This window comes from Antedon bifida, chromosome 7 (genome assembly GCF_963402885.1).
Source record: "Antedon bifida chromosome 7, ecAntBifi1.1, whole genome shotgun sequence".
NCBI lineage: Eukaryota > Metazoa > Echinodermata > Crinoidea > Comatulida > Antedonidae > Antedon > Antedon bifida.
Window position 1 is genome coordinate 2,873,143 of NC_136232.1, and position 16,811 is coordinate 2,889,953.

General features: G+C 33.0%; 2 protein-coding genes across 2 annotated transcripts; both read right to left on the reverse strand.

Moving 5' to 3' along the window:
* Window positions 1-3,715: 3,715 nt before the first annotated feature.
* Window positions 3,716-10,904, reverse strand: LOC144848140 (CMP-N-acetylneuraminate-poly-alpha-2,8-sialyltransferase-like). Its single transcript, XM_078704835.1, has 5 exons — window positions 10,599-10,904; window positions 7,436-7,498; window positions 5,566-5,661; window positions 4,810-5,316; window positions 3,716-4,014 (listed from the first exon to the last, which is right to left on the reverse strand). Exons 1-5 carry the CDS (start codon window positions 10,835-10,837, stop codon window positions 3,762-3,764), a joined length of 1,158 nt encoding a protein of 385 aa, XP_078560961.1. The 5' UTR covers window positions 10,838-10,904; the 3' UTR covers window positions 3,716-3,761.
* Window positions 10,905-13,496: 2,592 nt separating this feature from the next.
* Window positions 13,497-16,211, reverse strand: LOC144848314 (CMP-N-acetylneuraminate-poly-alpha-2,8-sialyltransferase-like). Its single transcript, XM_078705029.1, has 3 exons — window positions 16,104-16,211; window positions 15,114-15,620; window positions 13,497-14,775 (listed from the first exon to the last, which is right to left on the reverse strand). The coding sequence occupies exons 1-3, from the start codon at window positions 16,106-16,108 to the stop codon at window positions 14,520-14,522; spliced, it is 768 nt and encodes a 255-aa protein (XP_078561155.1). The 5' UTR covers window positions 16,109-16,211; the 3' UTR covers window positions 13,497-14,519.
* Between the last annotated feature and the right edge of the window lie 600 nt (window positions 16,212-16,811).

Below are 16,811 nucleotides of genomic sequence, written 5' to 3' on the forward strand. Positions count from 1 at the left end.
CGTATTCAAAATTAGTTTTTTTTTTATTTTTCAATCAATTAAATAATCAATTAAATTCAATTGGAAAAACTGAAATTCAAAGAAAACAGTCAAAATGTCGGTCAGACAATGGATATTTTTTTTTAATTTGATGGTTTATTTTGTCTTTTTTTAAAAAGAAATCATGATATTGTTAATAAGATCAAGATAATGATGATTATTATTAGTATTATAGTAAAAGCAAATATTGAATCACCAATCAATTTCAACATAATAAATGTATGAACAACTTACGGACTGTTGTCACTTGAAATGAGTGTTTGATACTTTACTGTGATTTGAAAAATCTGGACGGTAATCGCTCCCAGTACAAACCAAGTAAATCTTCTTGACTGTGTATTTGCCATTGAAAACAAAGTGATAGCGAAGTAAAAGTGATGACAATCAGTTTTAGTAAACTATTTTATAATAATAATTTACGGCAGTGCACAAGTAAGCGAAATCGCGGAGGAAATAAATCCAATGTGTATAGACCACCAAACTGCGACAGTCTACTGTGTGCACTAAACCGTGAAAAAGCCTTTCAGTCAGAAACTACATTACCAATTGCATTATGGAGCAATTGTACCGCATACTGTATGTTATGTATGCCCATGTAGATGATAACATTTTATTTGTTCAAACAACATAGTAGAATACAGTTAGTAACAGGAAACAACATAGAATAATATGAACATACAGAGAGACAAAATACCGTGCTAATGTTCAAAACAATACGTTTGGAGAGCAAAAATTGGTTCCCACTAGGACGGCGTAGTTGAAATGCAAGCTAATTGACCAATGACAAGCAACAGTTAGAATGATCCATCGCTTGTGATTGGTCGAATCATTTACTTAAGCTTGGTTCGCCGACGAAACGCAATGACGCAACCGCTCCACAAGACATTTGGCCAATCACGACGTGATGGACCATCCAAACTGTTGTGATTGGTCAACTCACCTACGTCGTTGTGAACTTTGAAATAATTATACTTCTTCAGAATCAGCAACGTTGTAGAAATTATTATACTCAATTTCAATTTATAACCAATACAATGTTCATAATTTTAACCTCAGTAAGCATAATAAAGTGACAAATAAATGACACAATTCAGTCAATCTTAGCACATTTAAATCCAAAACAAATTGCTCAATTATTAAAATAAATACATGCTAAGGCCATTAAACCGTAAACTTAGATCGACTTGTCCTTACTACGTTCCCTAAATTGTGCTATAGTGTGCCGTTGCACGCGACTAAAAACACAACCACTAACAATAGGATTTTCAGATTATTCTTGCTTTCATGATAAGCGATAAGTAGTTTCTGCTATATTAGGAGCAGTGTTACAACCGCTAATGTAGAAAACGCCAGCTAATGTCGAAACAACCGTTAATGTAGAACAATCCACCGCTAATGTAGTAAAACCTCCAGCTAATTTTACTACATTAGCGGTGGATTGTTCTACATTAACGGTTGTTTCGACATTAGCTGGCGTTTTCTACATTACCGGTTGTAACAAGCAGTTTACTACTCTAGCAGTAAACTACTCTAGTTTTTGCACTTTGTTATTAGCTTATTAATTAGGAGCCGTTCCGGGTTTCCTTGTTGTTTCTGGTTACTATGAGCTTTTTTTGTTTTTTCCTGCTTGCTATAAATAAGGCCTACACCATATTCTGCTTTCTATTGGTTGCATAGAATCTGTTTATAAGCGCTATAATATAGTTTCTGAATCATTGGATAGTTTTAATATCTGCTATTTGACCGGTAGCTATTATAATTGGTTATAAGTTTGCTTCATAGTTCCTGCTATTTTTTCTTTAGAAAATGTCTGCTATTTGACCGCTAGTTAGCATGCCTATAGTTACTGAAGGTTTACAATACCACTTGACAGTTAAGAGCTAGTTTCTCCTATTTGACCGCTAGAACTGGGTAGTTACTGCATAGTTTATGCTATTTCTTTCTTTAGAAAACTTCTGATATTTGACAGCCAATTAGCTATATATATATAACCCATTTACAGTTAAAAGCTATAATTTGATTATGGTTAATAGCTATACTGCTATTCGAACAGTACCCAAACCTTGTTTTGGTAACCTGCTGAAAATAGCACATTCTTCGAACGTACGTATTTATTACTGGCTTAACGTAAAGAATAATTGTATACAGATAAACAAGCACATTGTTCATGAACTGCCATACAAAAAAAAAATATCTTTAATGACAAAAATCATCTATAAAAAGGATTGAAAAGCATGTGATAGTGCCGGGTTGTTCCTGCCCGATAAAGGTGTTTTGTAATTTGATAATTTGAATTTAAAAAGAATGGTTTACAAAGAAATACTGGTCGTGATTCAACGCAGATGCCCGCGCTGGCATGTCAATACAATATCCATTGTTTATGAACGAATTCATTTCAGTGAATGTTTTATATTCCACTTATTATGTGAAGCGCCTTTGAACATGGTGTATTCATTGTTATTGTATTTTTATTTCAACCATCTTTAAAGAGGGTAGCCTTTCCAGTTTAGCCCTGTGCTTAACTGAATAATAATTCTCTATTGAGAGATCTACCCCACAGCATTGTCATTTGTTGAGTACTCTGCCTTTTGATTTATAACATTACTGTAGCTCAACGCGTTATATATTTATTTAGGCCTATATTAATTTGGCAGATCTTTAAACATATAATGGCCCCTGAATGGCTGAATAGGTTAGGCCATTTTATTGTCAAATAATTCTGTATTTTATTAATTTTTTGGTTTAAAAAAATAAAGTCCGTTATCTGAAGAAGAGATTCTGGTTAAATTTAACAGTTATTTTGGTTTTTTTTCCAATATTCAATATTTTGTTTAAAATTAGCCATTCAAAGTTTGATTTTATTATGGACACCAATTTACACTGGATGCGTGTTACCTCATCATTGTTGTTTTGTAAACATATACTTCTTAGAAAATAGTTAAATTTGCTGATGATACATGTAAAACAATGATGAGGACTGAAGTTTAAAATTTAGTTAATTGGTGTGAATTCGTCTTTGTATCAAAGGAAATTGTCTTTGACTTCTGGAAATCTAATATGCAACTGTTACCTTTAAGTATCAAAGATAGTGATGTCAGTACCACTAACGAATTTAAATACTTAGAAGTATTGGTAGATGAAAAATTGTCATCCAATACATGGAACACCGCCAAAGTGTATGCGAAAGTAACCCAAAGATTGTACTTTTTGAGAAAATTAAGAAACTTTAAGATTGGTAAAGATGTCTCTTTTTCACCATGCAATGACACAGTCCATATTAACTTTTTGCTGTATTGTGTGGTTGAATAGCTTATCTAAAAACAATTTAAATAAATTACAGAAAATAATAAAAAATTGCTAAGAAGGTAATAGGTGCATCTATCTATCCATTCAGGTTATCTGCGATAAGGCTATAGAGAAAAAAACCCAAACATTTATAATTAATGGAAAATTCACCCTCTTTTTATACTTGAGTAAATCCGGTAGGTTGATCCCTTCAATTAAGTGACAGATACACAGGGTATACACCTCCCTGTATGCACTGGGCATAGTAATAGTGGGAAGATCCGGCTTTGAAGAACCAAAACGGGCCTGGAAGAAGAAGAACAGGGGAGCGCTAACATACACAGTCGACAAAATTGAGCATCATAATAATTCAATATTTTTACACATGTTATTGTGGTTTTGTATATTTTTATTGATATCTTCATCTATGAACTCTTCTATCTGCACTTATCTGAAACTAGACGGAGTGCTCGACTTTTATGTAATGATTGAAACAGTTTGTATTCAGCTGGCATGTGGTGGGTAGTGGTATAATTCAGTTTTCGGTTGTCATAGTAATGATGCTTCAACGGTTGACCATTCGGTAGTTCATAAAATGGATAAAAACCATATAAGGAAACACGTCTACACATTGTAGCCGCTGCAGTGTACATGATTAGCCCCAGCGAAGGATTATTATTTCTCCACAATCTACAAGATAAAACATATTATGTATGTCATTGCTCCTTAATAATAATAATAATCAGGAGATATAATGAATTCCAAAGTAGGAAGCAGGATGTGCAGATAGTGAGCACGTAATGAGCAAACATGGCCAGAGAAAGGAATAAATAGAGAGATAGACTGCCATTCTATAGATAGTTTAAACAACATGGTGATATGTGGCATACTTTTTTCACACAAAACTACTAACCAAATTATTCATGTAGGCCCTAGGCCTACTTGTAAACCGGAAATTGTAGACAAACGAAATTAAATAAGTAGCATACGTATGCAGTGACCACTATGTAGTTGAAAGCAGTCGTAGTCGAAACTAAGGGTAACATTGATGAATAATACAAATAGGCAAAAATATGATACTTAAAAGCTGGAAACCAAAAAGAGCAATATTCACCAATGAGCTAAACAAGAAGTTTGCAGTAATTGAAGGGATCCAATATTTTAGAAATGCATCGAAGGAAGAAGTGAAGAAGAAATAAAGTTGCAGAAAGAAATAGACAGGAGATGAGAAAATTGAAATGTGTATAACAAAACAGCAAAGTGTAGGCTTACAGAAAGAGCGGAAAAAACAATGGTTGAAAGATAAAGTATAGCATCAGAAAAGACAATTACAGTATAAGGAAAACGGGTAAATGATCGAAATGACATACAAAGCAGAGAATGAATAAAAACGCTATATCCTCACGAAAATGATATCGGAACGACAGACACAGAAGAAGACCACATCAACATAATCAATAAAGACGAAAAAAGCATGTCACTTACCTTTTAATTAGTGGAAGTATATTTCGGTACGAATATACAATTCTAACTGTTAAATTATTCTGTTTGATACCTGCTACAAGATTATGTGCGTAGCTTATATTCTTTTCTGCGTTCAATTTAGAAATCCATATATAAGTATCATGTAGCTCTTTAAATGTTTCGTATGAAGTTCTGTAGCAACTATTTGAAGTGTTTGTTAGACATACACCGCTTATAACACTGGCTTGATTGTTGAGCACCATCATGTCTATTTTACCACCAACGTCTTGTTCAAAACCAATAGTTTGTGCAAGATTTCCTCTAAAAACAAAGTCGTGTTCATCTATTTCACGTCCACAATTGCTGTTTAGTAGAATACCAGCACTGCCTACAACTGCACAGGTTCCTTGCATAGGAATACTGTCGATGCCATCTGGTAATTTGGTCATACTTTCATTTTGCTTGAAGCCATCTTTGTAAATTAGTGTTAATAGAGATGGTTTGATTCCGGCTTTCTGAAGTCGTTTTCTTTTAAATAGAATAACATAATTTTGGAACACCAAATAATAACATTGGTTTTTACTTATTATAATAATGTTTTTGTTGAATATGTCATTTTAATGTCCCATAATTTATTCACTGTGACCAAAAATTGAATAAAAAAAAAATTATTTTCCTAAACAAACTAGGGTTAGGTTCAATATATCCTTAAATCATAAAACATGTAGCCTATAGTAATAGTAAGATTTCAATGTTGTGTTTCATAATTGGACCTACCTCATTTTAGTTACAGCAGTGCCGTTAATGTAGCCGGTCAAAAAGTGCCTTATCGTCGTCGAATTTCTATTCGAAATGATCTTTGTTCCATTGTTTCTATAATAGACAACGCAAGCATAATAAGCATATAATAAATCTATATACATAAAAAGCAACACACAAAAAGTTTGTTCTTTATTCACGCCACGGTACAACATCCGATTGGTGTGAATTTTGCACTCAACATCAATCTTGCAATGCAACGGAGATGGTCAAGGGCTATATATAACAGGTTCGTAAACTAAATATTTACTGAATTATGACTTATTAAATATTTAAAAAAATTATCTCTGAATCAAAAGGCTATCAAATGTTGAATTTATGTAAGCTTCATAACTAGGCCTATATTGTTATATATCCTTCTAAAACTTGTCGTGTATAAGGCCCTGTTTTTTTTTTGTTTTTTTTTCATTTTTACCGCGTACAAAATCCTACATCGGCTACTGCATTTTAACAATGGGAATGCGAATTATTCGTTTTAAGGTGACTATAACCGTTTACGTTACGTTTTATTCTAGGCATACTCTAACCCTGAGCGTCCCTACACAATTCCATGTTATACCTGATGTTTGAACGTAGTATTCTTCATTATTCTACTAATCCGCCGAATAATTACCAGCTTATCGTTAGTACAGGATCGTAATTATAATTACATCTACCTTTTGGCGCCTATCATAATATTTTTACTCTGGATTTCCTAATTTGTAATCAAAAAGTATGTATAGGCCTAATGCATTTTAATTTTACTTTGCAGTGCTTACATCAGTTTACATGAGGGATGATGTACCTACAAATCCCATTGTATCATCGTATTCGGGATAGTGTTAACGTTGGACCACCTGAGTCTGCTAATTTCCAGTTTATTGATCAGTATAGTAATGCAATTGTTATAAAATGTTACACGCCTTAAGATTTTGTCCGCATATAGCTTAGTTTTCGATTTTTGTCTATCCAATCCAAGTGAACTTTTGTTGAAAGTCCTACAGTTAAATAAGTGTTAATGTATATAAGCCCATGGAGTAATTTATAATTTTTCCATAAGCTTCCTAATTACATGTACATGAATACAGTAAAGATAAAAGCGTCAAATTTTATATCTTATTTGTTTTGTGTATTTGCATTGTATTTCAGTAATAAACGGCTACTATTGTAGGGAAACATTTGTTTTACCATATGGTAATCATTAATTTAAATAATAATATTGAATTATTTGCATATCTACGGACGTACCACCATTTCAAAATTCTTTTCAATATGTTCTATAGCAATACTTTCGAATTCGTAAATAACAGTGAATCTAAAACTTGCAAGTGTATTTACAATATAGTGTAAAATGTTAAATGTTCTGTATTCATTTTTACAATGAATTTTACTGACCGCATACATTGCATATACTTATAAGCATTTAGCCTACCAGACGTATAACATGTTAAATTTTCTTTCAATACTTTGTGTATCAATGGATTTAGAACATAGAAAATGATACTTTAATTGCAACTCTTGCATAATATGTTCGACAAGTTTTCTTGGCGTGGTTGAAATCTGCTAATCAGCGGAGCTCATACCCGTCGAAGACGGGTACTAATGATTTTATTTTAAAGAATTACTTGTTTAAGTGGACAATACATCTTTAATGCATACCAACATATACCAAGTATTTATACAAGAATCATTTCAATTGTCAGAATTGTAGAAATAATATTGTTACTGCACTTCCATTGATTATAAAATCATACCATTATAAATACAACAGATAGCCGTATGTATAGGCCTACCTATTAATATTTACGACAAAGATAATGACATTATTAATGAATGTGAAGTACCATACCCGTATCTTAAAAACGTATTAATTCTACGCTTCGGTAAAGGTATATTCAAGCTTCCATATTTCCTGTAAGTTAAACAAAATATTCGATTAAACTATAAATATAACTAATAAAGAAACATAAGTCAAGGGTTAAACGGTATAATTTGTAAGATTAAAGATGAATTGTCCCCCTGAACAAATAATTATTTAATTAAATTTTTGTTGTTGAATATGCCATTTTAATGTCATATAATAGTTATCCACTTTGACCAAAAATTAGATCGAAACAAAATGTATTTACCTGAAAAAACTTTAATTTAAAACAAAAAATAGTGAAATAGTCAAATTGGTCATATTATTTTGTCATTTTATAAGGGAAAGCATTATTTTGTTTCGTTTTTTTTCTACGGAAGTGATTAACTTTATTAAAACTACAAAATAACATATTCAAAGTCTGATTTAAATAATCTTAATTTTTCATGTTTCGTGGGAACAATACATCTTTAACTATATCGAAAATATAGTATCTTAGCAACAACATCGGTTTACAAATTATTATGAATTATTATTATGAATTATTATGAATTTCTCCCCAAGGACCTTTGCCAACAACTAGTTCAATCGCTCGTGCTGTCACATATTGATTACGCCAATGCATTGTATTATGGTCTACCTGCTAATACCCTTGCTCCAATGAAGAGGTTACTGCACCAAGCTGCGAAAATAATTGTCAGGAAAGGTCGGTATGACAGTGCAACTAACGCCATGCGATCCTTGCACTGGCTTCCGATGTCTCATAGATGTCAATTCAAAATAGCGTGTCTTGTATGGCGTTCGCTTAAAGGTTCCGCTCCAAGTTACCTGAGAGATATTCTTACTGTGCGGAATGTTTCTCGCAGTACTCGTTCAAGCACCAGCAATTATAACCTGACAATCCCACGAACTAAACGAAAGACATTTGCTGACCGTTCGTTCGTTCGCCGTAGCAGGACCCAAAATTTGGAACAGATTACCAAGTCACATTAAACACTTAGACGACTATAATCAGTTTAAAAAACATTTAAAAGCACTATATTTCAAACAATGTTACGATACTAATTGATGTGAAGCGCCGCTGATTATAATTAAATGTTGTATAAATGTGCGCTATACAAGTAATAATAATAAATAAATAAATCTGTGTGTTATGAAATGTTTTTTTTTTGTTTTTGTCATTTTCACTCGAGCTCCAGCGTTCTGTTCCGCCTTGGAAGCCCGAGTGCTGAAGAACGGAGCGGTGAAAATGGTACCTCTGCGACATCTTCATATTTGCTTTTGGTTGTTTTATGATATGTTATATGATAATTCATTTCACTTTTCTCTGTGTAAATCGGTTAGAAACATTATTATACAAGACATTATTATTATTATTAGTATTAATATGTTTTGATCGATTCATTATACGTATTATACGTAAAGATTAAAATGGCAATCAATTATGTTAGACAGAAGACATTAATTATCAACAATGTCTGCTAAACCCAAGGTATACTAATAAGTAAGACGTAATAAGAGACAATTACAACGGCGGTGTGAACGCACTGTGTAGTGCTAACATAAACAGTTAAAAAGTACCAGTAGATCCAATTGGTTGTCTCGCTGCGCACCTCGAAATTAATTAATTCGTACTCGTAATTCAACTGTTCTAGGCTGAGTTAAATTTGAAATAGGCATTTGGTGAGCCTATCTGTAATAAGGGTTTGGTTCTGATTTAGTTTCCAAAATTGATCGATTATTATTTTGTTTATTGCCATGACGTAGTATATATATATATATATATATATATATATAGATTTTCAGAATCGTACCGAAGAACTAACCGGACATCTCCGGAATAGAAATTACAAGAAGGAATACATCGAAACTGCTATAAAGAAAGCAAAAGATATTCCTCGATGTCAAACACTGACGTACAAACCACGTCAGCCAAAAAAATCGACCAGAGTGCCATTGGTCACAACCTACCACCCTAGGTTGCCTCCATTACGGGCTATTATTGAGAAACATATGCCCATTCTACAGTCCACAGAACGTCTCAGGACTGTTTTTCCGGAACCACCCATTATTGCATTTCGTAGACCTCCCAACCTTCGTGATATATTAGTCAGATCCAAATTTAAGAGTGAAATTAACTCTCATGACAGCCAAAATTTGGGCAGTCACCTTTGCGGCAAATCTTGCAAAACTTGTTCATTGGTTGATTCTACTGAAAAATTTCAGAGTAACCAAACTGGCCGCATTTTTCGGATAAGACAATCAATTAATTGTCTAACCAAAAACGTCATTTATCTCATATACTGTAATATTTGTGGCAAACAGTACGTCGGAGAAACAAAAAACACTCTCCGTATGAGAATGACACAACACAGATCAGCTATCAAAACATTAAAGCTTGATCAACCTGTAGCCGAACATTTTAATTCAGCTGGTCACTCGATTGCAAATTTCAGAGTTATTGCAATAGACCACGACGTCAAATGGAGCGACAAAACTCGCAAAGACAAAGAAAACCACTGGGAATTACTACTTAAAACCACAAAACCTTTTGGACTTAACATTAGGAACATACTCCCAGATCGGTAAAATTATTCCATTGACTACCAAAATTTAAGTTTCAATATTAACCACCATTTTAGCTTTTTTTAGTTCCAGTCCAAAATTGTTTATATCTCTACCAAGCTACCTTCTTTGTTTTCTACTCTTATTCAGTCTCCACCCACTATTCAACACGCTGTTTCTATTGTTATATTTCTTTTATTCCTGTCCACCCAGGCAGCACTTGCCAACTCATATGCTATGACTTTATCCAAATTCCCTCACTTGCACTGATGAAGGGCTAGTGTTGCCCGAAAGCTCTGCTAACTTTTCTGGCTGTTTACTTTATCGTTTTGATTTAGCTTTTCGCTTTTTTTTATTTGTATCTCCATTGAGATCCAGCCACTGATACCCACAGCATTGTCATTTTTTTCAGTAATTTGCCTTTGGATTATATATATATATATATATATATATATATATATATATATAAAGTGTATGTTCATGCGTCGTGTTAAGTTGGACGGATCGTAAGAAGGTATCCGTGTATGCTGATTAAAACTAACATTTAACCATAACAAAATGTATCAAAAATAACATAAAAACTTACAGGTTTGTAGTATTCATTGATAGATTTTCTATAGTTATAATAGTAATTGCTCCAACTACGAACCAAGTAATTCGTAGATTTAGTAATGGTTGCGATACTAGATCCATTGTGGATGAGGCCGCTAGCTGAAAACACTGCAATGCGTAGAAAACGTAGAACATTGAACTACTTTGAACACCTGTAGCATACCGTTCATGGCGCATTGATACGGCATAATAACAAGGTCTGCAGTTAAACATCGAAGCTGAGTGACAAAACACGGCGTACTGGTAGCATACTGGTAGTGGACATTTGACGCATAAAGGCCAATTTACACAGACGAGCGGTAACACGATAGGCGGAAAAACTGCGTGCTTGTCCTACGTAGAATTTGTATCTATCCCGAGCGGGTTATCCGCCCGTCCGCTCCGCGTTTTGTGTACATTGTCATAAGAAATAACATAGGTTCGATAATTGTTGTCTAAAATGATATACGGTTGTCAAATAATTATTGCCTATTAAATTGTCTCTTCTAATGTTTTACGATTGGAAAGGTCTTTAAAGCTCAGGTACAGGCATGATTTTAAATATAATATCTGGTTAATTGTACATAAATCAAATATTTGTAACAGAAATCAAGACGAAAAAACATGAATTTCCCTGAATATGGTCAAATACAAAATTTGGCAAAATTCTGCCATAAAAACCACTTTTTTCATTAGTTAGGTAGTTTAACCTAATGTAATAACATGTCTGGTGACTCCCTAGAAGGTGAAAAAAGATGGTGGATATACGGTGGATAATTTTTTCTATAGCATAAAAATAAAAATCTGAACTTTAATAAAAATACCAGAAATGTAAAATTCAAGTTATATAACCTATATTTAGTCATCTGATAACATTGTTTACCACAACGTTTATTTTTCATAGCTTTTTAAAATGCCTCTCTATTTACAAAATTTGTGTACAATTTACAGAGATTTACTGTGTAATTTGAACTATCCCCCTACTGATAAGAAAGTGCTTATTTTCAACAAGCTTGTGTAGCACAAATAAAATCCCAAAAATTATGAAACATAGGAGAAACTATAGATCGATAATTATTGGAATGTATGATCAATATAAATTTTTTGCCCGCACCTGGCCTTTAAGGTCAGATAAACTCTCCATTTAGCTTTGGGAACAAATTGGTTTTAAAAACGTGGTCAATCTCTTTCTGGCGCAACTTTGTATAAAGTTCAGTTCTATAAAATCAGAGATTATATTCGCCGTGCGTGTGAACGAACAGCGCAAGACTGGTGTAGGTAATCCACGGATTAAAATGCCAAGGTGTGCACGTACGGCGTTCGTTATATAGTGAAATATCGTTTAAGTTTTAAAAGTACTTACCTATGGTTTCTGTTTCGATTTTACACTTTCATGATGGCCGTGTTTGTTGAGGTTTTTTAAAACAATTTCTTGAAATACGGCCATCTTAATTATAGTCAGCGCTTGATTTCCAATTTCTTAGTTCAGTTCTTTCCCGAAAGTCACTCTGCTTTCAGTCATTATTACTTTTATTTCAGATTAATAACGCCAAGGACGTTGCGTAGTGAGTTACGTTAATAACGCCACTGCCTAGTTCACACGCAAAGGCGTAGGCTACGCAAGGCGTAACCCAGCATAATGCTTGGTTATCACTAAAGACGCAACACAAGGGCGTAACGCAACGTAAGTGGTTTTACCAATCACAGGCGATGAATTGTCGCTTGTCATTGGTCCAACACGCTTACGTTACGTTAACATCCTTTGTGAACCAAGCATAACACCCCCGCATTACATTACACGTTGATTTGAAATTGTTTGATTACAAGCATCACAGTAACAATGAAAACTGTGGCCTCCAGGCTGTTCACACACACAAACACACAAACATACAGGGGTGAAAACATAACCTCCTTGGCGGAGGTAATAAATGTGTGGAGGCCCTGACGTTTTTTTACCCTATATTGTTATATACTGTACTGTACTGTTATTATGTACGAAGTTTGGATCACGGATGACTTGTCTTTGCTATATACAGATACAAATTCCTTTTTATTATCCAATATAATGGAAATTACAGTGCTCATATCTTGGCTTAACAATCGTATCCCAGCTGGGTAGAACGAGTACTTGTAACGTTCCGTCAGCGCGTTCGCCGTCCTCATCCTACCACTAACATAACGGAGCCTATAATGTCGCCATGAAAAGGATGATTGGCGGGTGTACTTTTTTTATCTTTCGTGGTTAACCACCACCTTTATTCATTCAGTTTTTTCAATTAAATTTTTTATACACCTTCTATCTTTTTTTCTTCGTAATATTCTGTTTTTGTATCTCTTTAATATTATTTTAACACATATTTCATACTACTTGGTTGGCAGGTGTATTCCAATATAGCATGGAACACATCGACAAGCCGTTCGCTGTAGAAAGAGTCATGCCTTACAAAATTCTCATGTCTTTATTTCTCTTTAGGTTCGTATACTGGTTCACGTTTTCCGTACCAGCTGTTTATTCGTTCATAGACCTATTACTGTTATTATACTGAAATTAATGACGAACTAATGTTTTCAGTCGATACTATAAAGCCTAATAATACACACATAACCATCCCCTAACATTCCTTTCACGTCAATTGAAAGGTTGTCTGTAAAGAACTCCAGGGTTTTTATTAAGCGATGTTGTGGGGTCAAAGTGGATCGTGAAAAATTCCATGGAATCCTTCTTTTCGTGTCTCTTTTCACAAAGGTGCATTCAATTGTCAACTTTGTTTACAGTAACTTTCAATGTTAGACAGTTATCAATAAGTAGAAAGGTGATTAGTATAGGCCTACAGTTAAATTATAATGTCTTTACGGGTCCGACAAGAGAACAAATAATAATTTAGCCATAACGCTTTTATAAATAATTTAATTAAGATTTAACATTTTTACAGTTACAAGTTTGTTAAATTTTAACCATGGAGTATATCTAATTATATATAGCACCCGGAGGCAAAGAGAGTGGATTCTATATTGCAAAAATAATCATTGATGGAAAGGTTACATTTTTATGGAAGTGATGTAACAGCCTATACCTTAGATTTTAGAAATTTTGAACCAGTACTGTTCATCATTATTTTTACAATTTTTCTTAATATAGGCCTACTGCCTACACAATTCCGAGCCAAAATCGAATTTTAAAAAGAGCCGAATCGATATTTTATTGAAATTTAATAACCTTGCCTCTCAAATTATTCCTTGTCAATATTGAATCTATAATGAATTTATGATGATGAATTAAAATATTATTCAGTGTAACGCATCTTCATATATTATTATATCATATAGCTTTACATCAATAGTTGGTAGTCCTATAGCCTACATTTCCTGCCAATTCTTAATTCATTGAATTCCTTGTAGTACATTCAAACATCAATATCCATAAACATTTAACTTTATTTCACTTCATAAAAAAATAGATAAAAAGCTTGTAATAATTAGGCTCCTAACAATAATAATAATAATACTATGGGAATCTTCAACTATATCATTATTTGATTATCTGGTTTAGGCGTGCATTAACAATGCAATGTCGGTCTGTCTGTCGGTCCGGTATCACTATGCGTTTTATCGCTTTTCTGTACTTTTTGAACTGTTTTGATGTACAGAAAAGTTTTAAAGTACATTACTTTTTGAAAGTTCATTTTTTTCTGAGAGCACGCGACTTATGGCTGTTGGCCTTGTTATGTAATACCGTACTTTATAATAAAGCCAAAGGAGAAAAAAACTCAATAGTTATTAATAGTAATAATTAATAATAATAATTACTTAATAAACAGTAAAGATAAAATATTCTATGAGCGTCGAAGCATGACTAGAACTCTTTTCAAAACTCGTTTTACATAGAATGTCATATTGTATAATAACTATCGAGACCTTATACGTTACACTTATCTGAAACTAGACGGAGTGCTCGACTTCTATTTAATGATTTTAACAGTTTGTATTCAGCTGGCATGTGGTGGGTAGTGGTATAATTCAGTTTTCGGTTGTCATAGTAATGATGTTTCAACGGTTGACCATTCGGTAGTTCATAAAATGGATAAAAACCATATAAGGAAACACGCCTGCACATTGTAGCCGCTGCAGTGTACATGATTAGCCCTAGCGAAGGATTATCATTTTTCCAGAATCTATGAACAAACAAAATAACATGGTTAATAATTGAATTAGGTATGTTTAAATAATAACAATATGTGTTAGCACTATCAGATACAGTACATAAATTAAAAAGTACATATGATCATGTATAAATGTCTACAAACTTGTCTTGAGGTAACTAACGTTTATTCAGGAGATATTTGCTTCATATATTATAGAAAGAAAAAATTCCAGGCCGCGGTTGAAACACTTTTAGATAACATGTTTGTGAACAGTGTATTGCAATAAAAATATGGGCCTATGTTGGCCTTTATATTATGTGTCAATGAGGTATAATCAGTAGGCCTAGAACCAATATAAGAAAACTTACCGTTGTACTAGTCCAAGTATCCCTCGGTAAGGGTATACAATTTTAACTCTCAATTTATTCTGCTTGATGCCAATAGCAAGCTTATGTGCAAACGTTGCATTTCTGGTAGCATCGAATTTGGAAATCCATACATATGCATAATTAAGCTGGTTAAATGTCTCGTAATAGTTATTATGACATGCATTTGAAAAGTTTGTGAGACATATACCGCTTCTCGCAGTAGAAGCATCGTTGAGCACCATCATGTCTATTTTATTACCAACGTCTTGTTCAAAACCAATAGTTTGTGCAAGATTTCCTCTAAAAACAAAGTCATGTTCATCTATTTCACGTCCACAACTGCTGTTTAGTAGAATACCAGCACTGCCTACAACTGCACAGGATTCTTGCAGAGGAATACTGTCGATATTATTTGGTAATTTTGTCATTCGTTTATTCTGTTTGAAACCATCCTTGTAAATCAGGGTTAATATCGACGGATTAAATCCAGCTTTGATAAGCCTTTTTCTGTAATTCAATAATAATAACAATATAAAAATGAACATCTGCATGGAGGAAATAATACAGATATTTCTTCCATGGTATCTGTAACCACCATTCCGCTCCGCATTTGTGTACATAAAAAAATAACATAATATATTCTATATTTTTGTTTTCAGCTTACATCTACCGCTCGTCTGTGTAAATTGGCCTTAAAGTATTTAATTTCATTGTTTGACAATAAACGTCTGAGGCTTTTATAGTGCGCATGCGTAAGCCAGAAGTCAGGCCTATAATAAAGTACAAAAAGTTAAAATTCATAAAAACGAATAAAAATGCATGTATTGAAAATAAAAAACATGACTAAAATCTACATAAAGAAAAAACTACAAACATTAAAGAGAATAGCATCATTTTTTAATCGATTCATGTTGCAAAGATCAATTGGCTGTAATGGTAGGCTATATCAATTATAATTTTAAAATAGTAGAAGGTTAACAATGACATTACCTCATATCAGACACAGCTTTATCGTCAATGTATTCAACCAATCGACATTTTATAGTTGAAGAATTCTTTGTCGGATGTGTCTTGTTTCTAAAGAAACTTTAATGATTTACGATAGTTTATTTTTATCATTTCTTACGCATGCAATCATTCGTGAATCAATAGAAAATAAATTACAAACAGTAAGTTTATTCCATAACCATTTGCGTAACAAAACTAAACTAATATAAATAGGTATACAGTATGCTACAAAGATTAGGTTTTTATCATGAAATTAATATGAAAATAAAATAATTTTAAAAAATCTGTCGAGAATTGACTTTTCTGTGGAATTTTGAATTCATGGAAGAATTTGTACTTGAAATATTGCCCCCCCCCCCCTGAAAAAATAATTCCTATAATTTTTTTTAATATGCCATTTTAATGTCGCATAATAGTTATTCACTTTGACCAAAAAATTGGATTGAAAAAAACCCCCATTATTTACCTGAAAAATTGTAATTTAAAGCAATAAAGTAGTTTTTGGTTGAATTTAACCATTTGTTTGAAAATATTATTTGTTTTCGTTTTTTTCTACGAAAGTGATTAACTTCATTAAAACTACAAAATAACCTATTCAAAGTCTGATTTGATTAATCTTCATTTTTCATGTTTTTGGGGGACAATACATATTCAAGATGGCATTAAATGGAAACGGAATGGCCTTACTGG